We start from the raw sequence: 25,795 nt of genomic DNA, 5'->3' as shown, positions 1-25,795 counted from the left end.
GATACTCCCCTTCCAAGGGAAAGCCCCGAAGCCCCGCCCCACCGGACGTGACGTAATGGAACGAGACGGAGCCTCGTCCGACTCCGCCTCCCATGGGGGTGTTGCCTCGGAGCAGCCGAAGCGCAACCAGGTAAGCATCTAGGGCACTGGGGTCCTGGTGGCGCGCCAGTTGGCCTTATTCCTCCACCCTTGTGAATAATCCACCCTCCCTACACCGTCGAATGACAAGTTCAACCTTCACTAAAATCCCCAGGGACGAGTCTAGCCGCGCGCCCATTCTTCACGCAGGAGCAGAACGGACTTTAAAAGACTTGGAGATCCCAGGGGTGAGGGTTGGAGACCTTCCTCTGCCCGTTCCCAGCTCCGCCCTCCTGAGCAAATGACTTAAGCTCCATTGAAGTTTCCGTAAGAAATCTCTCTCATGTATAGAACACTTGTTCAGTATCAGACCCCGACACGATTTCAGTTCATTCTCTACAGCTGAATAATAGGGATGCCAGGGCTCCATTTTACACGTGAGGACAGAGGCTCAGAGATCAGCCGGCCTCTACCCTTTGTTTGCAGCTACAGGGCTGTCTGATATGACCTCATGTATGTGAAGCATGTGGCCCCGGGCCTGGCACTGTCAGCTGTAGCCTAGTAGGGTTAGTTATTGTCATAGATGCTTTTTATATATTTTGCCCCCAAGGCTGAGCTGCCACCCAGCCGCTGTCAGCCCTTCACGTCTGAAGGGGGACAGGAGGTGGATTGTCTTGAAATTGAGTCACCTTGGCCGGGCGCCGTAGCTCACACCTGTAATCCCAGCACTTTGGGAGGCTGAGGTGGGCGGATCACTTGATGTCAGGGGTTCGAGACCAGACTGACCAACATGGAGAAACCCCATCTCTGCTAAAAATACAAAAAATAGCCAGGTGGCGCATGCCTGTAATCCCAGCTACTCGGGAGGCTGAGGCAGGAGAATCGCTTGAACCCAGGAGGTTACTGTGAACCGAGATCGGGCCATTGCACTCCAGCCTGGGCAACAAGAGCAAAACTCCGTCTCAAAAAAAAAAGAAAGAAAGAAATTTAGTCACCTGGGAGACATTGGGCACAGGTCCAAGGATGTAAAATGAATCACCTCTTCACAGACCAATGAGAAATCAAAGCCAGGAGCCAACCCAGTACATCATACAAGTTGGGAAGCAGTAGTCCGGAGAGGGATGAGGGCTTCTCTGAGTCACACAGTACGGGAATAGAGACAAAGAGGCCTGATTCCCGACAAGAGGGGTTGGGGCAGCGGGGTTCTCTGGGAGAAGCATCGGCATCCCTCCCTCTCCCAGTGGTGGGAAGGATGCCCCAACCAGCTGCTTCTATTCCAGACTGTGAGAAGTGGGTGACTCAGCCTGTTGTGGGTAGAGCAGGATTTCCAGCACGCGCGTGCACACACACACACACACACAGACACACAGAGAGAGAGAGAGAGAGAGAGAGAGAGAGAGAGATAGGCTGGGAGCTGGTTTTCTGGGATGCCAAGGTTCCTGACTCAGCACTGGGAATCTTAGCTGAGTGTGTTCTGGGAAATGTCAGGCCTACAGGAAGCAGAGGGCTCCCAGTCGCACCATCCCGCAGGTGGGCGGGGAGCGGGAGAGCAGGGTGTGTGAGGGAACAGAGACTCAGTTGAAGGCGTGAGTGGGAGACACTTGGCAAGCAAGGCAAGGGGTTTATATGCACAAGGAAGGAGGTTGGGTGCCAGAATGTGGGTGTTTGTGCAAAGTGGAGGGGCTCCATGTGCAAGGGAAATGTTTGCTGGGACGAATGTGTATTCAAAGGAGATGTGTTGAGCCTGCCGGGGGTAAAAATAAGAAGGGGAGTTGGCAAGATACTCTTACAAAAGAGAGGTGTGAGGTTTGTAAGGGAGACCTTGCAAGAAAGATAGTGTAGGGAACAGAAGAGTCTGGTCGCGTACAAGGCGCTTTGAGGTGAGTGGAAAAGCAGACAGGGCACGCGAGCGCTCCCGCGGTGCCCCAGCAATCCCCCCAGGCGGGTCCGGGACACCCACCCGAAAGCCCGGCTCTAGCGCCGGTCCTCCCTTCTGGCCCCGCCCCCCGCGCACAGATGGACAAACTCCATGCCATTCAGCGAGTTGCTGCCGCGCCATTGGTTGGCTGGTCGAAGGGGCAGGCATGCTGAGGCTCCAGGAAGCACAGAAAGCCCCCAGCACGTTGCGGACTCGGAGCCTGAGAGCAGTGGGTGCTTAGCAACGGGGGAGGTGCCCAGTAACGGGGTGGGGATTAAGGGGGACACCGGAGGAATTGAGGGTGCCTACAGTGCACCCTCAAGAGGGGAAGGCGGTGCCAAGCAACGAGCAGGATTTCAGAGGAGCGGAGAGGTAGCCCCGGAGGAACTGTGGGTGTCTAGTAACGGGGGAGGACCCTAGCAACTGTGGGGGTTGGAGTGGGGGGGGAGTGCGTTTTGGAGGCGCGCAGGAGGAGCTAAGGGTTCCTAGCAACCAGGAGAGAACCAGCAGAAACTGTGGGAATCTATTAATAGTGGAGGAAGTATTTGGTGGGTGGGAATCAGAGAGGGTGGACACGAGGAACGTGGGGGCCTGGCCAAGAAGCCAGGCAACTCCTACCTGAATAACCCCTCCTCTCCTCCCCCAGGCAATGTGGCTGAAGGTCGGGGGCCTACTTCGGGGGACTGGTGGACAGCTGGGCCAGACTGTTGGTCGGCCTTGTGGGGCCCTGGGGCCTAGGCCCCACTGCTGGGTAAGACGCTGGGAAGGGAGTCCCCAAGGGGAAGAGGCTGAGGGAGACCAAAGAAGGTAAAAGGAATGGAGGAGTCCAGAAGGGCCAAGTTACCCCATGTCTTCCCCTCCTTACCAAAGTATATCACTTGCAGTGGCCGTGTGGAGGTTCTTGGGCCCAAAAGTTTTACCAGGATGGGCCTGGGAGAGGCCTGGGTGAGGAGGACATTCGTAGGGCACGAGAGGCGCGTCCCAGGAAGACACCCCGGCCCCAGGTATCGTTACCCGCCCCCTTCCCCCACTCAACACCCCACGAAGGCTGCTGGCTCCCTGAGCTTGGGGAAGGATGTGGTGGCAGGGTGGCTGCACTCTCTGGGCACGACGCTCGATTTCCCATCCTCAGACCTTGTCCCCATTTCCCAGCTGAGTGACCGTTCTCGAGAACGCAAGGTGCCTGCCTCTCGCATCAGCCGCTTGGCCAACTTTGGTGGTAGGTGTGACTTTGGGGGATCTTGGTGTGACCTTGAAGAGGCAACAATTACAGATTGAAGCAAGGGAGAAGATGCCTCAGAGACAGGAGAGAGAGAGAGACAGAGAAAGAGAGACAAAGGGCCTGCAAAGCCAAAAGAAATTGAGAGGAACATAAATGATGATTTTCTTTTTTTTTTGAGACAGGGTCTCACTTTGTTACCCAATCTGGAGTGCAGTGGCGCGATCACCACAGCCTCGAACTCCTGGGCTCGAGGAATCCTCTCACCTAGCTTCCTGAGTAGCTGGGACAATGACTGTGCACCATCATGCCTGGTAATTTTTTTTTTTTTGAGGTGGAGTCTCGCTCTGTCACCGAGGCTGGAGTGCAGGGGCATGATCTTGGCTTACTGCAACCTCTACCTCCCAGGTTCAATGATTCTCCTGCCTGAGCCTTTCAGGTAGCTGGGATTACAGGCACCCACCACCACGCCTGGCTAGAGATACGGTTTCACCATGTTGATTAGGCTGGTCTCCAACTCCTGACCTCAAGTGATGCGCCCGCCTCAGCCTCCCACAGTGTTGGGATTACAGGTGTGAGCCACAGCGCCCGGCAAGCCTCTGAAACTGGCCCAGATAATTAAAAAAATTTTTTTTGTGGAGGTAAGGTCTGCCTATGTTGTCCAAGTTGGTCTTGAACTCCTTGTCTCAAGCGATCCTCCTGCCTCGGCCTCCTGAAGTCCTGGGGTTCTATGCATGAGCCACTGCTCCTGGCTATGGTAACATTTACTGAGAACCCGTAATGTGCAGTGCCCGTATACACACATGCTGCACCGAATCAATGCATTCTGTAGATGAGGACATTGAGGCTAAGAGAGGGAGATAACTTGACTCTGGGTTACATAGCTGGATTTCATGCAGGTCAGAACCTGCATGAAAAATATGCGTGTACCTGTGGAGCAAGGGAAAATCTTGTTTCATGAAACATATACTTTGGTCTGCACTATTTATAATGTGAATATCTTCTTTACTGCAGATTATGGTTCAAGTTCCCCTCACCCCGAGATGGAGTCTTGCTCTGTCCCCTGGCTAGAGTGCAGTGGCACGATCTTAGCTCACTGCAACCTCCGCCTTCCAGGTTCAAGTAATTCTCCTACCTCAGCCTCCTGAGTAGCTGGTATTACAGGTGCACACCACCACGCCTGGCTAATTTTTGAATTTTTAGTACAGACGGGCTTTCACCATGTAGGGCAGGCTGGTCTCAAACTCTTGACCTTGTGATGTGCCTGTCTCAACCTCCCAAAGTGTTAGGATTATAGACATGAGCCACTGTGTCTGGCCCAGTTCAAGTTTTAAAAATATAGATTCAGCTGGGCACAGTGGCTCATGCCTGTAACCCCAACACGTTGGGAGGTCAAGGCGGATGGATCACCTGAGGTTGGAAGTTTGAGACCAGCCTGACCAACATGGAGAAACCCCGGCTGTTCTAAAAATACAAAATTAGCCAGGCGTGATGGTGGCACAGGCCTGTAATCCCAGCTACTTGGGAGGCTGAGGCAGGAGAATCATTTGAACCTGGGAGGCAGAGGTTGTGGTGAGCCAAGATCATGCCATGACACTCCAGTCTGGGCAACAAGAGCAAAACTTCGTCTCTTAAAAAAAAATTGATATATATAGATATAGTTAGATTGATTCACAGTCTACAGAGGCAGTCGAAGGCACTGGTTAGAGCTTTGGCACCAGGCTGCCCAGGGATCAAGGGACAACTCTGCTTGTCCTCGCTTTGTGACTGTGAGCAAATTACTTCACTTCTCTGAACCCCAGTTTCCTTTTCTGTAAAGTAGAAGTTTTTTTGTAAAATATATTTCATGAAAGTGAGGACTTCATGTAAGGACAAAAATGAGTAAGTGCACAGAAGGCACTGGGAATAGCCCCTGACATGTGGAAAGGACACAGAAAATGCCAGGTATGGTAATTGACAGAGATGGTGAGGATAACAGAAGGAGCAAGACCCGAGAGGTCTTTAGGGACAAGAGGAGAGGTATCAGAGGAAATCAGACATGGAGAGATAACATCACAGGGAGGAAAAGAGAGAAAGAGGCCTAGATAGATCCAACAAATGGGGAGAAGGGAAGAGATGCAGAAATAACTGGCTTAGAAAAGGAGCAGCCAAGCCTGGTAGCCCACACCTGTAATCCCAGCACTTTGGGAGGCCAAGGCAGGAGGATCGCTTGAGTTCAGGAGTTCCAGACCAGCCTGGGCAACATAGTGAGACTCTGTCTTAATACAGAATTAGGTGAGCGTCATGCACCTGTGATCTCAGCTACTTGGGAGGCTGAGGCAAGAGGATCACTTGGGCCCAGGAATTTGAGGCTGCAGTGAGCCGTGATGGTGCCATTGCACTCCAGCCTGGGCGACAGAGTGAGACCTTGTCTCTAAAAAGAGAAAGATGACCACATTGCAGATTTGGAAATAAAAAAGGAGAGAGAGAAAGATGAGCATAAAGAAGAGAAAGTGTGGACAGAGAGAGGAGTCACCAGAAGACAGAGGGACCTGGGATGATTGTTCTGGGGTCTTCTTAACCTTGGCCACACATTAGAATTATCTGAGATGCTTTTTAACAAAGCACAAATTCCCGTGTCTCAGTGCAATTTCATCAGAATCTCGGGAGTCGAGTCTGGACATCATGTTTACCGGAGCTCTTCTGGTGACTCGAATGTGCAACCAGGACTGAGAACTGCTGGGAGGGAGACAGAGACGTGGAGGGAGGATTAAAGAAAGAGGAAGCCGCATCTTGAAGGGAGCTCTGTGTGGGAAGAGAGTCGGAGACTGATTTGGAGACAGAGATACAAAGATTTGGCAAGAAAGAGTTGGGAGAGACAAGACTAGGTGTGGTGGCTCACACCTGTAATCCTAGCACTTTGGGAGGCTGAGGAAGGAGGATCACCAGAGGTCAGGAGTTCGAGACCAGCCTGGCCAACATGGTGAAACCTCATCTCTACTAAAAATACAAAAAAAAAATTAGCCGGGCGTGTGGATGCATGCCTATAGTCCCAGTTACTTGGGAGGCTGAGGCAAGAAAATCACTTGAATCCAGGAGATGGAGGTTGCAGTGAGCCAAGACTGTGCCACTGCACTCCAGCCTGGGCAACAGAGCGAGACTCCATCTCAAACAAAAGGAAGAAAAAGAGTTGGGTGACAAGCATTCTTAGAGAGAAACTGAGAAAGGAGTGTGGGTTGGGGGAGGGCACCCCAGGCTAACGGGTACTCATATTCTTCTCTTGCACCCCAGGACTGGCTGTGGGCTTGGGGCTGGGAGCGCTGGTCGAGATGGCTAAGAAGTCCCTGCCAGGAGGTCATCTAAAGTCAGGTGAGTGAGCCATACTGCCTGGGTTCATATCTTGGCTTTGCCTGTGACCTGGACAAGTGACTTCACCCCTCTGAGCTCCGGTTTCCTCATCTGGAAGATGAAGGTGATGATAATTTACCACCTCTTAGAGTCACTGTGAAGTGCTCTGAACAAACCTACACCACTATCAGGGTCATGATTAAGAGAAGCATATTAGATTTTTTTTTTTTTTTAGATGGAGTCTTCCTCTGTTGCCCAGGCTGGAGTGCAAATGGCGTGATCTTGGCTCACTGCGATTTCCGCCTCCTGGTTCAAGCGATTCTCCTGCCTCAGCCTCCAGAGAAGCTGAGATTACAGGCACGCGCCACCACACCCAGCTAATTTTTGTGTTTTTAGTAGAGATGGGGTTTCACCATGTTGGCCAGGCTGGCCTCGAATGCCTGACCTCAAGTGATCTGCTGCCTGCCTCAGCCTCCCAAAGTGCTGGGATTACAGGCATGAGCCACTGTGCCTGGCCATATATTAGATTATCGGAGAAAACTTTAAGCCATTGGGAGTTCCTAAATCGGAGCAGGAGCGGAAAGTTGAAAATAGAAGTGCCAGCGGGGGTCTGTGTACATCAGAGATGGAATTAGACGTGTAGCATTTGCGGATAAGATTCCTCAACCAGTCAATGTCTTGAAACGAGTGGGGGTGGATATTCTAGATTAAAGAGATGAAAGAGACATCATTTGACAGATGGAGTATATGAACCATGATTGGATTATAGTTTGGAAAAAAACTTGAAAGACTTTTTGGGGACAATTGGAAAATCCGAATATGGACTGGATGGCAGATTTTAGGGAATCAGTGTTAATTTTCTTACATGTGATTATGGTACTGTGATTGTGTAGGGGAATATCCTTATTCTTAGCAAAGCTTAAGTGCAACTACATGTAAGTGGGTCAGCAAAAAATAATAATAGCAAGTGTGTGGGCACACGCACAGATAAAGCAGATGAAGCCGAATGGTACCATGTTGAATCGGGGTGGAGGGTGTGCAGGTGTTCAGGATATTATGCATGCAGTTTTTCTGTTTGGATTTCTTTCTTTCCTTCTTTCCTTCTTTCTTTCTTTCTTTTAATTTCTTTCTTTCTCTTTTTCTTTTTCTTTTTTTGAGACAGGGTCTTGCTGGGTCACCCAGGCTGGAGTGCAGTGGTGCAGTCACGGCTCACTGCAGCCTTGACTTCCTCAGGCTCAGGTGATCCTCCCACCTCAGCCTCCTGAGTGGCTGGGAGTATAGACACATGCCACCACACCTGGCTAATATTTTGTATTTTTTGTAGAGCTAGGTTTTCACCATGTTGCCCAGGCTGGTGTGGAACGTCTAGCCTCAAGTGATCCTTCCCGCTTGGCCTCCCAAAGTGCTGGGATGAGCCACCACACCCAGCCTGAATTTTTTTTCAAAATAAAAAGTTGAGGGTAGGTAGAGGATTAGGGTTTGGGTAGGGCCAGTCTGAGTCTATACCCCACTTTCTTACTTCCTGGAGTGACTGTGGGCATTCAGCCAGAGAATCCACAAAGACACTCAGGATTCTGCCTGGAACAGGGTGAGCACTCAATAATGAGCTCAATAAAATGTATTTTATTTTAAATTTTATATTAAGGTAGAGTCTTGTTCTGTCACTCCGGCTGGAGTGCAGTGGTGCAGTCATGGCTCCCTACAGCTTTGAACTTCTGGACTCAAGAGATGCTCTTACCTTGGCTTCCTGAAGTGCTGGGATTACAGGTGTGAGCCACCACGACTGGCCGTCAAAACTAATGAAAGCTTAAATAGGGCTTTGTTGTGCTGTGCTTGCATCTGCCTCACATGTAAGGAAAAACTGGAGTGAGACAGAGATTAGCACAGCCCCTGTGCAGAGCTGACATACAAATTCATGAAGTGCTCATATTAAAAAAAAAGAAATGTGGCCGGGCACGGTGGCTCACGCCTATAACCCCAGCTACGCGGGAGGCCGAGGCAGGTGGATCACGAGGTCAAGAGATCGAGATCATCCTGGTCAACAAGGTGAAACCCCGTCTCTACTAAAAATACAAAAATTAGCTGGGCATGGTGGCACGTGCCCGTAATCCCAGCTACTCGGGAGGCTGAGGCAGGAGAATTGCCTGAACTCAGGAGGCAGAGGTTGTGGTGAGCCGAGATCGTGCCATTGCACTCCAGTCTGGGTAACAACAGCGAAACTCCGTCTCAAAAAATAAAAAATAAATAAATAAATAAAATGCTTTGCCAAAGCTGAAATGTGATTTTCATATAAAACCAGGTACACATACCTGTAAGTGTATGGCTTGGTGGGTTTTCTCAAAGTAGATTTGTCTGTACCCAGTGCAAGAAACCCTAGAATAGCAGCTGTGAAACTTCTTGGCCTCAGGATCCCTGTACACCCTTAAAACTGATGAATGGTTGCCAGGTGTGGTGGCTTATGCCTGTCATCCCAGCGCTTTGGGAGGCCAAGGTGGGTGGATCATGAGGTCAGGAGTTTGAGACCAGCCTGACCAACTGGTGAAACCCCGTTTCTACTAAAAATACAAAAATCAGCTGCGCATGTTGGCGCTCACCTATAATCCCAGCTACTCAGGAGGCTGAGGCAGGAGAATTGCTTGAATGTGGGAGGTGGAGGCTGCAGTAAGCCAAGATCACACCACTGCACTCCAGCCTGGGCAACAGCAATATTATGTCTCAAAACAAAAACAAAGAAAAAAAAAACTGATGAATGGATAAATACAATGTGATAGGCATATAATGGAATATTATCCAGCCATAAAAAGGAATGAAGGACTGACACATGCTGTAATGTAGATGAATCTTGAAAACACTAAGTGAGGCCAGGTACGGTGGGTCATGCCTGTAATCCAAGCACTTTGGGAGGCCGAGGCAGGTGGATCACCTGAAATCAGGCGTTCAACACCAGCCTGGCCAACATGGCCAAACCCTGTTTCTACTAAAAATCCAAAAAATTAGCTGGGTGTGATGGCAGGCACCTGTAATCCCTGCAACTTGGGAGGGTGAGGCAGGAGAATTGCCTGAACCCAGGAGGTGGAGGTTGAGGTGAGCCAAGATCGCACCATTGCACTCCAGCCTGGGTAAACGAGCGAAACTCCGTTTCAAAAAAGGAAAAAAGAAATAAAAGAAAACACTAAGTGAAAGCAGCCAAACGCAGAAAGACCACATATTGAATGATTCCATTAATATGAAATGTACAAAATAGGGAAATCTGTAGGGACACAAGTAGATTAGTGGTTGTCAAGACCTGGGGAGATTGGGGAAAATGAGGAGTGACTGCTAATGGGTACAGGGTTTCTTTTTTTCTCTTTTTTTGAGGCAAAGTCCCCCTCTTATCACCCAGGCTGGAGTACAGTGGCGGGATCATGGCTCACTGTAACCTCCATCTCCTGGGTTTATGTGATCCTGCTGCCTCAGTCTCCTGAGTAGCTGGGACTATAGGTGTGCACCATCACATGTGGCTATATTTTGTATCTTTTGTAGAGATGGGGTTTTACCACATTGCCCAGGCTGGTCTCAAACTCATGAGCTCAAGTGATTTTTCCCTCCTCGGCATCCCAAAGTGCTGGAATCACAGGCCTGAGCCACCATGCCCGGCGAGGTTTCTTTTTTGGGTGGTATAACTGTCCTAAAGTTGATTCTGGTGATGCTTGCACAACTCTTTGAATATACTAATAATCATTGAATTATATAATTTAAATGGCGAACTATACAGTATATGAATTATTTCTCAATAAAACTGTTAAAAATAGAATGAGCACCCGAAGAGGTTGTTTATGTGGGTTATATTTATCGATGTTTACTGTATTAGAGATTAAAACTGAGAAATTTTTAGGCCAGGTGTGGTGGCTTATGTCTGTCCCAACACTTTGGGAAGCTGGAGCAGGAGGATCCCTTGAGGTAAGGAATTTGAGACCAGTCTGGGTGACATCGCGAGGCCCCACTTTTACAAAAAGTAAAAAAATTAGCAAAGCCTGGTGGTGCACACCTGCAGTTGCAGTTACCCAGGAGGTTGAGTCAGGAGGATCACTTGGGCTCAGGAGGTTGTAGTGAGCTGTGATTGTGCCGCTGCACTCCAGCCTGGGTGACAGAGTGAGACATCGTCTCATAAACACACAAAAAAATGGAGACATTTTTAACACACAAGAGTACACACGTACACATTCCATCAACTGTCAGCCTGATGATGTCCTCACATGTCCTGGTGCCTCTGGAGAACTCCACTGAAAGTTCTCAGAGGTGTGAGAGCAGAAAAGGAAAAGTAACATCTTAATGTCACGAGGAAAGTAGTTTGATCTCTCAGACCCTCAGCGGTCCCTGGCCCACATTTCAAGAATTGTTGCCCTTCTCATGTCCCCACCTGGTCACTCCCCTCACCAAGGGTGACCTCTGTCTTGGGTCCTGGACTCTGGATTTGTTTTGCCTCGTTTTGCTGTTTGCATCAGTGTAACTGGGTGGTATTCTCTCACGCACCTGGCTGCTTTCACTGCGCACGTTTGTGAGACGCGCCTGGGCTGTAGTGTGTGGTGGTAGCTCGTCTATTCGATACTGTAGTAGGCACTCTGTGACTCTCCTGCAATTTGTTTTAATTTATGTTTATTTCTTTTTTTTTCCGAAACAGAGTCTAGCTCTGTTGCCCAGGCTGGAGGGCAAGGGTGTGATCATGTCTCACTGCAGCCTCAACCTCCTGGGCTCAAGCAATCCTCCCGCCTGAGCCTCCTGAGTAGCTGGGACTATGGGCACATGCCACCATACACCCAGCTAATTAGAGACAGGGTCTTGTTTCGTTGTCCAGGCTGGTCTGGAACTCCTGGGCTCAAACCTTCCTCCTTCGTTGGCCTCTCAAAGTATTGGGATTATAGGCGTGAGCCAACAGACCTGGCTTCCATATTTCGTTTTAGTCATTCCCGTTGGCGTGCAGATGATATATTTTATTTTAATAGAGAAAGGATGTCACTGTTGGCCAGGTTAGTCTCAGGGTCCTGTATTCATCCCACCTCAGTCTCCCAAAGTGCTGGGATCATAGGCGTGAGCCACCAGGCCCGGCTGCAGTGATGATATTTGTGGTTGTTAATTCTAATGTTGTTCTCTCCCCAGAGGGTGGCTCTGGGCTGGACTCCAGCCCCTTCCTGTCAGAGGCCAATGCAGAGCGGATTGTGCAGACTTTATGTACAGTTCGAGGGGCCGCCCTCAAGGTTGGCCAGATGCTCAGCATCCAGGGTACAGCATGACCCTCCACCCCGACCCCTGACCCTGATCTCATTTCCACCCCAGCCCTACCACCACCAAGCCCCAACTTCAGGTATTCACATGGGGGTCCTTCCTCACCTCCTTCCTTACTGCCCCCCGTCGTTCCACTGTCCCCAAGACAACAGCTGCATGAGTCCTCAGCTGCAGCGCATCTTCGAGCGGGTCCGCCAGAGCGCCGACTTCATGCCCCGCTGGCAGATGCTGGTGAGTGCCCGGGGCGGGAGGGTGGTGAGGGAGACAGGCTCCATCTTCCCCGACCTGCCTGACCCTCCTGGCTTCACTGCCCCACTCCCTACCTCTGAGCCTCCCTTTCCCCATCTGTAAAATGAAGGTCACCAAAGTACACACCTGCTAGCATTGCTGTGATGGAAGAGCAGCAGCTTGACCTCTGTGCATCAGTTCCCGTGCCTGGGAACTGGCAAGAGTGACAGTCACAGCTACATTGTAGGATCACATAAATTAGCTTACACAGAGCACTGAGGACAGCCCCTGATTCACCGTGAGTGACATGCAGGTGTTAGTGGTGATTATTACCGTTTTCTTAATTAAAGGAGATCATGTCTGTAAATAAGTTGGCATGGCCCCTGGCACTGAGCAAGTACCCAAGACATGAGTAATAATAACTCGGTAAGGCACGGAATCCAGGATTCCACCACCCACCTGCCCTCAGTCCCTGTTCTGCTTACTCACCATGTGGCCCAGGCAGCTACCACCTCTCTCTGGGCCACTCTGAATAGGACCTGGCCCACAGGAAGCCCTCTATGAATTTTAGCTCTTCTTGATCACATTGACTGTGAGTTAATAATACCACATAAGAGCATAATAAGGATGGTTGGCGAGGTGCGACGGCTCATGCCTGTAATCACTTAGGAGGCTGAGGCAGGAGGACTGCTTGAGCCCAGGAGTTCCAGACCACCCTGGGCAACATAGTGAGACCTTGTCGCTACTAAATATAATAACAGTAATAATTAACCGGCCACAGTGGCATGTACCTGTAGTCCCATCTCTTCAGGAGGCAGGAGGATGGCTAGAGCTGGGGAGGTTGATGCTGCAGTGAGCCGTGAGGGTGCCATTGTACCCCAGCCTGGGCTACCTTGTCTTCCAAAAAAAAGGGATTGTTGTGACTCTTAGATATAAATAATAGCAATCCCCATAACAGCCCATCAGCCCAAGGAGTCCAGGCTTGGGGGACACAAGCTGGGCTGAGCCTCACAGTCTGCCAGTGCCAGGCGAGTCACTTGGGCAAGAGAGTTCTCTCTGAGTGTCAGTTTCCTCATCTGTAAAGAGGATGGCAGCCAAGAGCTTAGCCCAGGGCCCTGCATATGGTGAGTGTTGGGGTTATCAACACGTAAAGCACTCAGCCTGGGGAATGAACTCAGCTGTGATGATGATGGCTGTTGATGATGGCTGTGACCACTCCCCACAGAGAGTTCTTGAAGAGGAGCTTGGCAAGGACTGGCAGACCAAGGTGGCCTCCCTGGAGGAGGTGCCCTTTGCCGCTGCCTCGATTGGGCAGGTGCACCAGGGCCTGCTGAGGGACGGGACGGAGGTGGCTGTGAAGATCCAGGTGAGAGGGGAGGCTGGGCAGGGTAGGGGCGGGCACCCTGCTGGCCCGGAGGAGTGACTCCCACCCTCCCCCCTCTTCCCTGACAGTACCCTGGTGTGGCCCAGAGCATTCAGAGCGATGTACAGAACCTGCTGGCGGTGCTCCAGATGAGCGCGGCTCTGCCCGCGGGTGAGATGCCCACCCACTCCTCTGCTGATCTCCAAAGGGGCTATGCCAGAGAGAGAAAGCAGGAGGAGTCCAGAGGGGAGCACTGGCAGGGTGTGCTGGCATTGTGAGCCGGAGCGTGAGAGACGGAAAGCACACTGAGGTGGGGAGAGCCCAGGGAGCATGAGCCTTACAGATTTTAACAGAGCCGCAGAGAGACAGGAACCCAGGGCTGAAATCCAGCAGCAGACTCGTAAAGGGTGTGCATGCAGGGAGCGGGATTGTAGGTGTAGCAGAGCAGAAAAGGACAATCCTGCGGATGGCACGTGAGGAGGCGCCTGGAGAAGGGAGGGCGGGTTGTGTTTGTGTAAGAGAGGGAGAGGGAAAGCCTGGGCCAGAACTGAGACTCAGAGGCAGTGAACAACATGAGAGCCTGTACGAAAAGCAGACAGTCGGAGTGAGCGTGACTCTGAAAGAGCTGCCAGGGACTGGGGTGCAGGCACGCCCAAGAGACAGATCCGAGGAAAGGCTTCAGAAGACCCCAGGGAACCCCACGGTTCATGTGAAACACGAGGGAAATGTGCAGACAGATGATGCGATGCGGGTCAGAGGTCTGGAGCAGGAGCTGCGGGAGAGGGAGGGTTGGCAGGAGAAGGCATCCAGCAGTGGGCGCCCCAGGCCCTTTCCCAGCTGACACGCCTCCCCCACAGGCCTGTTTGCTGAGCAGAGCCTGCAGGCTTTGCAACAGGAGCTGGCTTGGGAGTGTGACTACCGTCGTGAGGCAGCCTGTGCCCGGAACTTCAGGTGAGCTGAGCCCCCGAGCTTCCTCCTTTCTTCCCTCCCAGGGTGGGTGGGAAGTAGATTCCCCCTCCGCTCCTGGCAGCTGGAACTGTGGGGTGGGGAAAACTCTTTCTTTTTCTTTTTCTTTTTTTTTTTTTTGAGACAGAGTCTCGCTCTTATTGCCTAGGCTGGGGTGCAGTGGTGCAATCTTGGCTCACTGCAACCTCCACCTTCCGGGTTCAAGCGACTCTCCTCCTCACCCTCCTGAGTAGCCGGGACTACTACCAGGCACGTGCTATCACACCCCGCTAATTTTTGTAGTTTTAGTAGAGATGGGGTTTCTCTGTATTGGTCAGGCTGGTCTCGAACTCGGGACCTCAGGTGATCTGCCTGCCTCAGCCTCCCAAAGTGCTGGGATTACAGGCCTGAGCCACCATGCCCGGCTCTTTCTTTCAATCATTGTTCATCTGTCCATTCACCCACTCATCACTTTGCGTACCCCCGTGTCCTCTCTGAGCTTGGGCAGGTCACTTCCCAAGCGGCAGCCTTCTCTGTCAGACGGGACGCCTATCCACTGTGATCCGACCCACACACTTAATAATGCAGGTAAAAGTCCACACGCTTACCTCTGTTGGACTGACAGAGACCAAGCAGCCCGCAGCACTGGGAGGTGGAGAGAGCGGGCTGCACGGCATCCCTTCTGCACCGCAGGTTGGGGGAGAAGGTAGCAGAAGCGTTTTGAGAACAGGCTGGCATCATCACATAAGCCCTTCTATTCACAAACTCTGCAACCCAACAATTGCCCTCCCTGCTGAACACTCTAGGGACCCCACTATACACCATCGGACTATTCTAGAATACTCACAGCAGCTCTGTCTGCAACAGGCTAAAACTGGTAACAACCCAGATCCATCAAGTTTATCCAGCAGGGTGGACCAATAAGCAATGCTATATTCATCTGTGGAATATTACGAAGCAGTGAAAATGGATGAACCATGGCTATGTGGAACAATGTGGTTCTATCTTGGAAGGATCCTGATGTGTAGCAATTAATGGTACCTCTGTGGGGTCCTCTACAGTGTGGCTCACACATTTATTGATAGCCCAAAATGTGTCAAGCTCCATAGACAGAGAGAAAGATCAGTAGAAGGCAGTGGTTAGAGGCACACACCCTGGACTCGGATGTGGGGTGAAGTTCCAGGTCAGCCCTAAACAGGTTTCGTGGCCTGCAGCCGTATGGTGGTCTCCAGAGAGCAGCCCCGCACCACAGAGTACGGATGAAAGGGGAGTGTGCCGATGAAATGCCCAGCATGGCTCGAGTTCATGAGGAGCGATTCAAACATCAGAGATTTTTATCAATAAGGACAAAAATACCCCAAAGCAGGAACTTGAGAAGAGTGCGAAGTGGGGTGATGGGCCAGAGACCCCCCTCCCCCACAGGATTTCCCAGTGCCCTTAGGATGAAACCCCACACCACCCTCCTGTTTCCCCTCACTCTCCTCCAGCCATCCCACAGGTCCTCAACCAGGGGCCTTGCTCATATTCTCTGCCTCCCAAATCTTACGTGAACACAATGATTTTCTTTTATTTTTTCGAGACAGGATCTTGCTCTGTTTTCCAAGCTGGAATACAGTGGTGATATCACAGCTCACTGCAGCCTCAACCTCCCAGGCTCAAGTGATTCTCCCGCCTCAGCCTCCTGAGTACCTGGCGCAGGCCACCACGCCCAGCTCATTTTTGTAGTTTTTCGTAGAGATGTGGTTTCACCATGTTGCCCAAGCTGGTCTTGAACTCCTGGGCTCAAGCTATTTTCCCACCTCGCTGTCTCAGAGTGCTGGGATTGCAGGTGTAAGCCACCACACCCGGCCAACACACTTACCGTCTGTTTGTGAGAGTGTGGTCTCGGGACTGGGGGGCAGGTCCAGGGATTCGTTCATTCTCTGCCCTGTCCCCAGCACCATTTAGCACAGGGACGGACACAGAGGATTCTTTCGCATTATTTACCTATGTTCACAGTAGTGACTGTAAGGAGTGACCTGTGGGCATCACTGTAGACTTCACAGATTTTGATGTCAGTGACTACTTTTGGGATGAACGAATTAGTAAATTCGTGAAAAAAGTAAAGCAAAGGCTGAAGTACACTAAGCGTATCCTTCTGGGGCAACCAGAAGTCATAGAAGCATTTCGGCTAGGGAAGTGGTACCTGGTTTCCAGCAGCACCCAGTTTAGGGGCAGGTGCAGAGTAGGCACCTTGGAGATACTTGTTAAATGTCAGTCCAGCCAGATTAGTCATCACCCAGGGCAGACAGTGGCAAGATAGGCAGGAGGGAGGGCATGACGCAGATTGTTCATGGAGGACTTCTGAGAGCAAGAGGAGGAGGCCTCAAGCTGGCTCACGGGCCTGAAACATGAAGTCCCTTTCCCCGCTTCCCTCCTGCCCCAGGCAGCTGCTGGCAAATGACCCCTTCTTCCGAGTGCCAGCCGTGGTTAAGGAGCTGAGCACGACGCGGGTGCTGGGCATGGAGCTAGCTGGTGGGGTGCCCCTGGACCAGTGCCAGGGCCTGAGCCAGGACCTGCGGAATGAGGTATGCAGTCTGGTGGCACCATGGGAAGGGCATGGCCCCAGGGCAGGTGGGCCAGGCTTCTGGTCCCTCTCCAGGCCAGTGAGGGTGCCACAGGGGAGATCACACCTTGATGCCTGCTACTCCTTCTCCCCACCCCAGATTTGCTTCCAGCTCCTGAAGCTGTGTCTGCGGGAGCTGTTTGAGTTCCGATTCAAGCAAACCGACCCCAACTGGGCCAACTTCCTGTATGACGCCTCCAGCCACCAGGTTGGTTCCTAGCGATGTGTGTCAGGGTGCCTTTGCTGTTGTAACAGATATTCCTTGATATTCCAATAGATCAACACAATAGCACTTTATTACCCCTACAGTAGGCAGGGGCAGCCCTTTTCCAAGTGGTGATTCAGGGACCCAGCTCCTTCCCTCTTGTGGTTGTCCCATCCCTGGGGCCTTAAAATGCTCTGCTTCCCAAGGAAAGGATAAGAGAGGTTGAGAGGGTAGCCCCCCCGCCTAACTGCTTTGGCCAGAAGTGGAAAAAGTAATGCCCAGGCTAAGTACACTAAGCTTATCCTGGGGCAGTGGACATACCACGTAGGTTGCCATTCCATCAGCGAGAGCTAGTCACATGGCCTGCCAAGGTGCAAGGCATGCTGGAAAATGGAGTTCCTGGCTAGGCAGCAGTTCCTGGTGGCAATGTGACAGCACAGAGGGGAAGCACAGCTTTTGGAAGGCAGTTGGCCTTCCATGCAGAACACACCATCACCTGCCCCTGCCTCTTGACAGCAACAAAAAGACATCCCTGACCCTTGCCTTCTCAGAGTGCCCAGTTCTGTGGGGGAAGCTGGCACCATGCAGTGATGACCTAGAGTGGTTCGTACCAACCACGATGAGGAAGCACAGGCCAGATGATTCATGACCTGGAGGGGGAGGCACAGGCAGAGGGGTGAGGGCTGGAGGTGGGGGAGGCACAGGAAGCTCTGGGATCCCAGGAAAAGTTCCTGACTCAGTGTGGGGTGAGCAGGGATTAAGGGAGACTTCTTAAAAGAAGTGCAAGCTGAGACCAGTGGTCCCAGTGACTTGGGAAGCTGAGGTGGGAGGAATGCTTGAGCCCCGGAGGTCAAGGCTGCAGTGAGCCAAGATCATGCCACTGTGCTCCAACCTGGGTGATAGAACATGACTCTGTCTCAAAAAAAGAAAAAAAAAAAAAAAAAGCTGAGACCAGAGGCTGAACATGGTGGCTCATGCCTGTAATTCCAGCACTTTGGGATGCTGAGTCAGGAGGCTCCATTGAGGCCAGGGATTTAAAAACAGCCTGGGCAACAAAGGGAGACCCCTGACTCTATTTACCAAAAAAAAAAAAAAAAAAAGCTGAGACTGAGGAAAAAAGAGACAGCCACCCAGAGAGCAGAGTGTTCCTGGCAGAGGGCAGCGGGTGTGCAGAGACCTGGAGTGAAGGTTTGGACCTGCAGACTGGAGCGTCAGTGGACACTTCTTTACCTTTGTCAGGGGTTGCCAAGTGACTTTCCAAAGAGGTCTTCACCATTTTGTCTCCAGAGGGGTCTTTCTAAAGCACAAATCTGGTCAAGATATCCCTCCCACAGCTTCTCAGCCCCCTCAGAATCAAGTCTGAGCCCTTTGCTGAGCATCTGTGGCCCCGCCAAGTCTCCAGCCTCAGTCCCTTGCCCCTTCTTTCTCCACAATGTGCACACACCCTGTGTCCCTCCTAGGCTCACACCCTAGGGATATGTTTATCCAGCTGCAAGTGGTAGGGTCCTGACATCAATTGATTGGTTTCTGACAGCACTTTTTTTTTTAATGGAATAGAAGATGTCAGTACGTCACAGATGGGAGGGATCTGTATTATTATGGGACAGTTTTGTTTGACATTTATGTGTGCATTTGCATGAATGCCTAGTAGAAACAATTTCTTTATATATAATTTTATTTGTTTATTTATTTTGAGATGGAGTTTCACTCTTGCTGCCCAGGCTGCAGTGCAGTGGCACAATCTCAACTCACTGCAACCTCCACCTCCCGGGTTCAAGCAATTCTCCTGCCTCAGCCTCCCGATTAGCTGGGACTACTGGTGCCCACCACGTCTGACTACTGACAAGTTTCTTGTATTTTTAGTAGAGATGGGGTTTCACCATGTTGGCCAGGCTGATCTTGAACTCCTGACCTCAGGTGATCCACCAACCTCAGCCTCCCAAAGTGCTGGGATTACAGGTGTGAGCCACCACGTCCAGGCACCAGCAGAAACAATTTCTTACTGTGGGTTGGTTGGTTGTTCAGACTCTACTGCCCTAGAAACAGTGTTACAGGTGTTCATTGAGCACAAAAGTTAGAAACAGGCCAGGTGAGATGACTTGTTAATGCAATCTCTGTACTTTGGGAGGCTCAGTCAAGAGGATCACTGAGCACAGTAGTTCGAGACCAGTCTGGGCAACGTAGTGAAACACCGTCTCTACAAAAAAATTTTAAAACTTAGCCAGGTGTGGTGGGGTACACCTGTAGTCTCTGCTACTCAGGAGGCTTAGGCGGGAGGATCACTTGAGCTTGGGAGTCCGAGGCTGCAGTTAGCCATGGCTGAGCCACTGCACTCCAGCCTGGACAACAGATCAAGACCGTGTCTCAAAAAAGAAAAAAGTCAGAAACAGTTTGTAACTAATAGACATTTTAAAAGAAGGAAAAAAAATCAGAAACAACCACAGTGTTTCTCTGCCACGTAAATGCACTGTGATGTATTCACACAACGAAGTCCATACACAGCAATGCCAAATGAGTGACTGAGCTGGAGCGACACATGGCAACAGGGGCACATTGCAAAACCATGTTGGGCAAAAAGCACAAGTTGCAGGAAAACAGTAGTAAATACCACTTCTGTGAAGTCTGAAAATACGGACACCATTACTCTACATTGTTTCCAGCTGTACACATACATAGAACATACAGAAATGGCTGGGCGAGGTGGCTCACGCCTGTAATCCCAGAACTTTGGGAGGCCAAGGCTGGCAGATCACCTGAGGTTGGGAGTTTGGAACCAGCCTGACCAAAGTGGAGAAACCCCATCTCTACTAAAAATACAAAATTAGCCAGGCGTGGTGGCACATGCCTGTGATCTCAGCTACTTGGGAGGCTGAGGCAGGAGAATCACTTGAACCTGGGAGGTGGAGGTTGTGAGCTGAGATCGTGCCATTCATTGCACTCTAGCCTGGGCAACAAGAGCGAAACACCATCTCAAAAAAAAAAAAAAAAAAGAAATGCATAAATGAGAATTTCAGGACATAATTTAATAATGATTTCAGGAAAGTGGTGACCCTGGTGACCTGGGGGATGTGTGATCAGGGTGGGATACACAGGAGGCTCCACGTGGATGGAGAGTATTTTACATTTTATGCTGGGTGGCAAGATTTGTGGGTATTTATTTTGCTTTTACATACCTTTTCTTCTCTGGATTTTTTTTTCTGGGCCTAAAGTTTATTGCATAAACAATTAGAGCTAAAAAAAATAAAAGCCAGATGCCTTCAGCTACTGTCTGGGGGTCGGTTGGACATGTGGAGACCAGGCCAGGAGCCCAGTGAGGCAGCCAGGCAGGGGCTCTGGCAGGAGCAGGCAGGGTTGTGGGAGGTTGATTGATCCTGGCTGCACTGCTAGACAGTGGGGATGTGGATGGGATCCCAGCATTCCTTTCACCATTCCTTGCTTCCAGGTGACCCTGCTGGACTTTGGCGCAAGCCGGGAGTTTGGGACGGAGTTCACAGACCATTACATTGAGGTGAGTCTCCCCCAGACCCTGGGGTCTCTGAAAGGCTGAGGCTCATGCCATATACTGAGGCAGAGGAGTAAGAAGGAGAAGTGCAGTTTCCAGAATTCAGAAATAAGAAATAATGGTAGTATCCTAGCAGCGAGCACACACCAAGCACTTACTCTGTTAGGCTGCATCTTTAGTGCTTACGTATAGTAACCGATTTAAACCACACAGCAACACAGTGCGGTAAGGACTGTTTTTAGGCCTGCTTCACAGATGAAGTAACTGGGTCCTGGAGCAGTTAAGTTACTTGCCCAAGATCACAGCAGACTTGGGATTCAAATTCAGGTAGTCCAAATCGAGAGCCCAAGCTTCCAACCACTGCCCAGCTCCCTCCTAAGAGAAAGACCCACAGTGGCCATCTTGTCACCTCTCCAGAGTCCGCACTGTCCATGGCCCTGGTGTCCAGCCTAGGTGTGTGTCCCTGGGGGAAACTCTGTCTGTAGGAGGTGCTTCTCATGTATTTTGCCCGTCTTCCCACCCACTGGGGTCAATTTGTCTTAGAGGCTGCAGAGAACACCATTTCATTAATTGTTGAGATTGGACATTTGCCCTGGGTCCTCTAATCATCGAGCCATCAATCTAAACTTTTTTTAAGTTTCCTTTTTTTAAAAAAATTGAGACAGTCTTGCTCTGTCACCTAGGCTGGAGTGCAGTGGCTGGATCTCAGCTTACTGCAATCTCTACCTCCTGGGTTCAAGCGATTCTCCTGCATCAGGTTCCCGAGTAGCTGGGATTACAGGCACATGCCACCAGCCTGGCTAATTTTTGTGTTTTTAGTAGAGACGGGGTTTCACCATGTTGCCTAGGCTGGTCTTGAACTCCTGACCTCAGGTGATGCTTCTGCCTTGGCCTCCCAAAGTGGTGGGATTACAAGCATGAGCTCCCCTCTCCGGCCAATCTAAATGTTTTCTGACCCCCCAACTCTATTCTAGGCAAAACTGGAGACAGAGCAGGGACCTGGGTTCAGCCCAGGCCCCTCCTCACAGAATTTATAGTCCAGTGGGGCAACAGTGAGGACCCAGCATGGACAGGGCTGGGATGAGGGAAGCACATAGGACTGTGAGCCCAGAGGAGGAGGCTGACCTAGGCTGGGGAGCCAGACAGGGCTTCCTGGAGGAGGAAGTGCCAGCATTGAGACCTGAGGGATGAGGGGGGCCAATTGGGAAAATGTTTGGAGGGTATTCCCAATAGACATGTGCCAAGGCCAGGCAGTGATGAGGGATATTCCCATTAGGGCAGAGCTTCTGAAGCCTGGGCATCCTGTGAAGGTGCAGATTCTGGTCTGGAGGTGGGCGAGAGATGCTGCCTTCTGATGTGCCCAGGTGATGCCAGGGCTACCATATGGGGACCACATTTGGAGTAGTAAGGCCCTAGATGACCCAAAGGAAGCTCCTGTTCTGACTGGGAGGGCAGGTGGGGGCGCAGCAGGTGCCAGTGTGAGGCTGCAGCAATCACTGTGGATGTTAGAAGCCACTATGCAGCTCGCACTGTATCCAGTGCCCTGTGGAGCCATGGAAAGGATTTGAGCAGGGAGGGGATGCAGTCAGAATTTGAAAACTCCCTCTGAATAAGAAGTGGCATCTAAGACTGGGGGCCAGGAGCCTGGGGCAGCTGTGGAGAGGGGCAGAGGGATGGCTGGGAGGTGCCCAGACACTCCATGGGAGCAGATGGGCTTGAAGTCGGGGAGGAGGTGTCCAGGGCTCTGAGCGAACAGGAAGGAGGAGGTGGTTACCCCCTACACACACGGGACCCTCTCTATGGGCCATTGAGGCACAAAGCCGAGGCCTTTGGGCGGCTGGGACATCTTGCTCCCCACTGATAACCTCCCCTCCTACCCCTTTGTTTGTTTGTTTATAGATGGAGTTTCACTCTTGCTGCCCAGGCTGGAGTGTGTGTTTATTTATTTTGAGACAGAGTTTCATTCTTGTTGCCCAGGCTGGAGCGCAATGGCACAATCTCAGCTCGCCGCCACCTCCACCTCCCAGGTTCAAATGATTCTCCTGCCTCAGCCTCCCGAGTAGCCGGGATTACAGGCATGCATCACCATACTTGGCTAATTTTTGTAATTTAGTAGAGACGGGGTTTCTCCTTGTTGGTCAGACTGGTCTCAAACTCACGACCTCAGGTGATCCGACCGCCTCAGTCTCCCAAAGTGCTGGGATTACAGGCCTGAGCCACCACGCCTGGCCTTTTTTTTTTTTTTGATACAGAGTCTCGCTCTGTCTCCCGGGCTGGAGTGCAGTTGTGCAGTCTCAGCTCACTGCAGCCTCTGCCTCCCAGGTTTCACGCAGTTCTCTGCCTCAGCCTCCTGAGTAGCTGGAATTACAGGCCCCCACCACCATGCCCAGCAAATTTTTTCGTAATTTTAGTAGAGACGGTTTCACCATCTTGGCCAGGCTGGTCTTGAACTCCTGTCCTCAAGTGATCCGCCCACCTCAGCCTCCCAAAGTGCTGGGATAACAGGCTTATGCCACTGCGCCCAGCCACCTTTGCCAGTTTATAAAACCCCATCACACTGGCCTCTGAGAACCACAGGCCTGACAGATGGCCAGACAGGCTCATGCAGGGGGAGCAGAAAGGGAATGGAATTAATCCTGAATACCTCTCCTCACAAAAAAGGGCAACCTAGTGAGTGGTGGGACCCAGGTTTTACTCCCTACTCCGGGTCTGCTTCCCCTTCTGTGAAACAAGGATGCCCCCATGCCTGCCTCTTAATAGTGGTAGATCATAATACTTACGGTGCTTCCTGCATGAAACAGCACCAGGCACTCCACAGGCATCACCATCTTTTTGCTTCTAACAACCCCATGAGGAAGACACTTCCGTTACTCCACTTTACAGATGAGAAAGTGGAGGCCCAACAGGCAACTCGACTTGTTCAGTCTCTCAGCCGGCAGGCAGCAGAGCCAGGAGGGGGCCCTAGCCAGCTGGCCCCAGCTGGATATCTGTCCATGCCCACAGCTCCTGCCCACATGTATGAGCTCACGGCTGGAGAGCTGCTTTGCTCCACATGCGAATTTGCTGAAGCAAGGTTCACCCAGGGGCTCCTGAGTGCCAGACCCTGTGCCCTGTGCGACTACACACAGCTGGGATCCTTGCATTCACGGGGCTCAGAGTCCAGTGCGGGAGACAGAGAGGTGGCCCCTGGCAACTTTGGATGCAGTTCTGGGCCACGCTCACACCCATCCAGTTGAGTGTTGGGACCCAAGAACAGTCCTGACACTTCTTCCTTGCACCGCTTCACTGTGACTGTTCCCGGGCAGGCCCCATATTGCTGGCTAGGTGGGCAGGATCCCTGACCACCTCCACTCGCAGGCTCTGGAACAGTCTTTGAGGGAGTCACAGACAGGCAGATGAGAATGGAGGTGGGTACGTGGGAGGCCTAAGCTTCCAGCTCCTCTTCTCCAGAGCCCCCTTCAACCCGCCTTTGTCCCTCTAATTCCCACACTCTCCCCAGGTGGTAAAAGCTGCAGCTGACAGAGACCGAGACCGTGTCCTACAGAAGTCCAGAGACCTCAAATTCCTCACAGGCTTTGAAACCAAGGTTGGGAGACACAGGGAGAAAGGGGCTGGTGTCTATTGGTGGAGTGCAGTGGGGGGCTGCTTATCTCCACTGAGGGACTCAAGTGGGGGATGGGGCATGTTTATGCCCGGGGAACTGGGGGACTCTAGGAGGGGCTTGTCTCCACTAGGGAGAGTGGAGGTTGTGTGTCTCTATTTGGGAAGTGGGAGACTCTAGGAGGGAGGCTTACCCATGCTGGGGCTCTGGGGAGGAGTAGGGGGAGGCGGCTGCCTGCCTCCTCAGGAATCCTGGGAACATGGGCACCATGGATCTGGTCTGGAGGGGCGGGGGCTACTTATCTGTTGCAGAGAGAGTAGAGGGCTACTTGTCTGTTGGAGGCTGTGCCAGGAAGTGAGGGGGGCTTACTTGGGGAATAGGGAGCTGCTTGTCTATTTTGAGGCGAAGCGACTCACTCTTGGGGGAGTCGTGGCTTGTGTTGATGTTGGAGACTGGAGAGAGTGGAGGCTGCCCGTTGCTGCTTTCTGGATTAAGTGGAGGGCTCTGTGTCCACACTGGCTGCCTTTGCTGTCCCCACCCCCCCAGGCATTCTCCGACGCCCACGTGGAGGCAGTGATGATCCTGGGGGAGCCCTTCGCCACCCAGGGCCCCTATGACTTTGGGTCCGGGGAAACTGCCCGCCGTGTACAGGACTTCATCCCGGTGCTGTTGCGGCACCGGCTGTGCCCCCCACCGGAGGAGACCTATGCCCTGCACCGCAAGCTAGCAGGGGCTTTCCTGGCCTGTGCCCGCCTCCGAGCCCACCTCGCCTGCAGAGACCTCTTCCAGGACACCTACCACCGCTACTGGGCCAGTCGCCAGCCAGACACAGCCACTGCCGGCAGCCTCCCGATCAAAGGGGACTCCAGGGCAGATCCCTCATGACAGCCTCTGGGGGGATTGCGTCCCCATTGCAGGCCATACTCTGCTGTGGTGCCTCTTATCCCTTCCCCATCTGCCCTGGGTCGGGGGAGCCCCCTTGGGCTTTCCAGTCTTGCCTGGCTCCCCTCCTTGGTCCAGGAGCTCAGGGTCTCTGGGGCTGGGGAACTCTCAACTTCGTGCCCTAGATCCTGCGCCTTCCCACTCCAGAGTGGGCATCCGGGAACTCTAAGCCAGGGAAGTGGTTAACTTATCTTTGGCAACATTTGAGGGAGTGTTGGGTCCCCGCACGCCTTTAGGCAGATCCGGACTCATCAGGGGGAGCCCTCACCTCTGCCTCAGGTCTCCGGTAGAAGGCGAGATGGTGGTCCTGGAGGCAGTCATCACCTCTGCCTTCCTCGCTCCTCCACCAGCTGCCTTCTCTCGGGTTCCAGCCTCTCAATGTGTTGGAGGGTAGGGGTAGAGGTGGGGGAGCTGAACCTTCAGTTGGAATAAAAGCAGCCTTCCCCTTCCCCCAGCTCTTTTCTCTGCGCTGGGGTTGGGGGGAGAGGGGGAGGAGCTCGCAGGCGGCCTCCAGGTGCAGATGGCCAGCCCCCCCACACCCCCTTGTCTGAAAGCCGCAGCCCTGCCTGGGCCATCTGTTGCCGGGAACCTCCTTCTCCC

The 25,795-nt window shown here is 52.1% G+C and overlaps 1 protein-coding gene across 20 annotated transcripts; it reads left to right on the top strand.

Annotated features, from left to right (window-relative positions):
* The first annotated feature begins 79 nt into the window (after positions 1 to 79).
* Positions 80 to 25,644, top strand: COQ8B (coenzyme Q8B). 20 transcript variants are annotated; one of them, XM_078359716.1, is made up of 16 exons: positions 80 to 130; positions 2,643 to 2,747; positions 2,881 to 3,000; positions 3,149 to 3,215; positions 3,401 to 3,529; positions 6,486 to 6,563; positions 11,679 to 11,801; positions 11,950 to 12,035; positions 13,258 to 13,398; positions 13,485 to 13,566; positions 14,253 to 14,346; positions 16,766 to 16,907; positions 17,046 to 17,153; positions 20,593 to 20,658; positions 24,152 to 24,238; positions 24,800 to 25,644. In XM_078359716.1, exons 5-16 carry the CDS (start codon positions 3,523 to 3,525, stop codon positions 25,136 to 25,138), a joined length of 1,353 nt encoding a protein of 450 aa, XP_078215842.1. In that variant the 5' UTR covers positions 80 to 130; positions 2,643 to 2,747; positions 2,881 to 3,000; positions 3,149 to 3,215; positions 3,401 to 3,522; the 3' UTR covers positions 25,139 to 25,644. The 20 variants fall into 20 exon arrangements, with proteins under 20 accessions (XP_078215842.1, XP_008986289.4, XP_078215845.1 ...); XM_008988041.5 differs by lacking the exon at positions 3,401 to 3,529; XM_035286391.3 differs by lacking the exons at positions 80 to 130; positions 3,401 to 3,529 and adding an exon at positions 1,456 to 1,608.
* Positions 25,645 to 25,795: the final 151 nt, after the last annotated feature.

The sequence above is a fragment of the Callithrix jacchus genome, chromosome 22 (assembly GCF_049354715.1).
Source record: "Callithrix jacchus isolate 240 chromosome 22, calJac240_pri, whole genome shotgun sequence".
In the NCBI taxonomy this organism is placed as follows: domain Eukaryota; kingdom Metazoa; phylum Chordata; class Mammalia; order Primates; family Cebidae; genus Callithrix; species Callithrix jacchus.
This window is presented reverse-complemented; position numbering and strand designations above follow the sequence as displayed.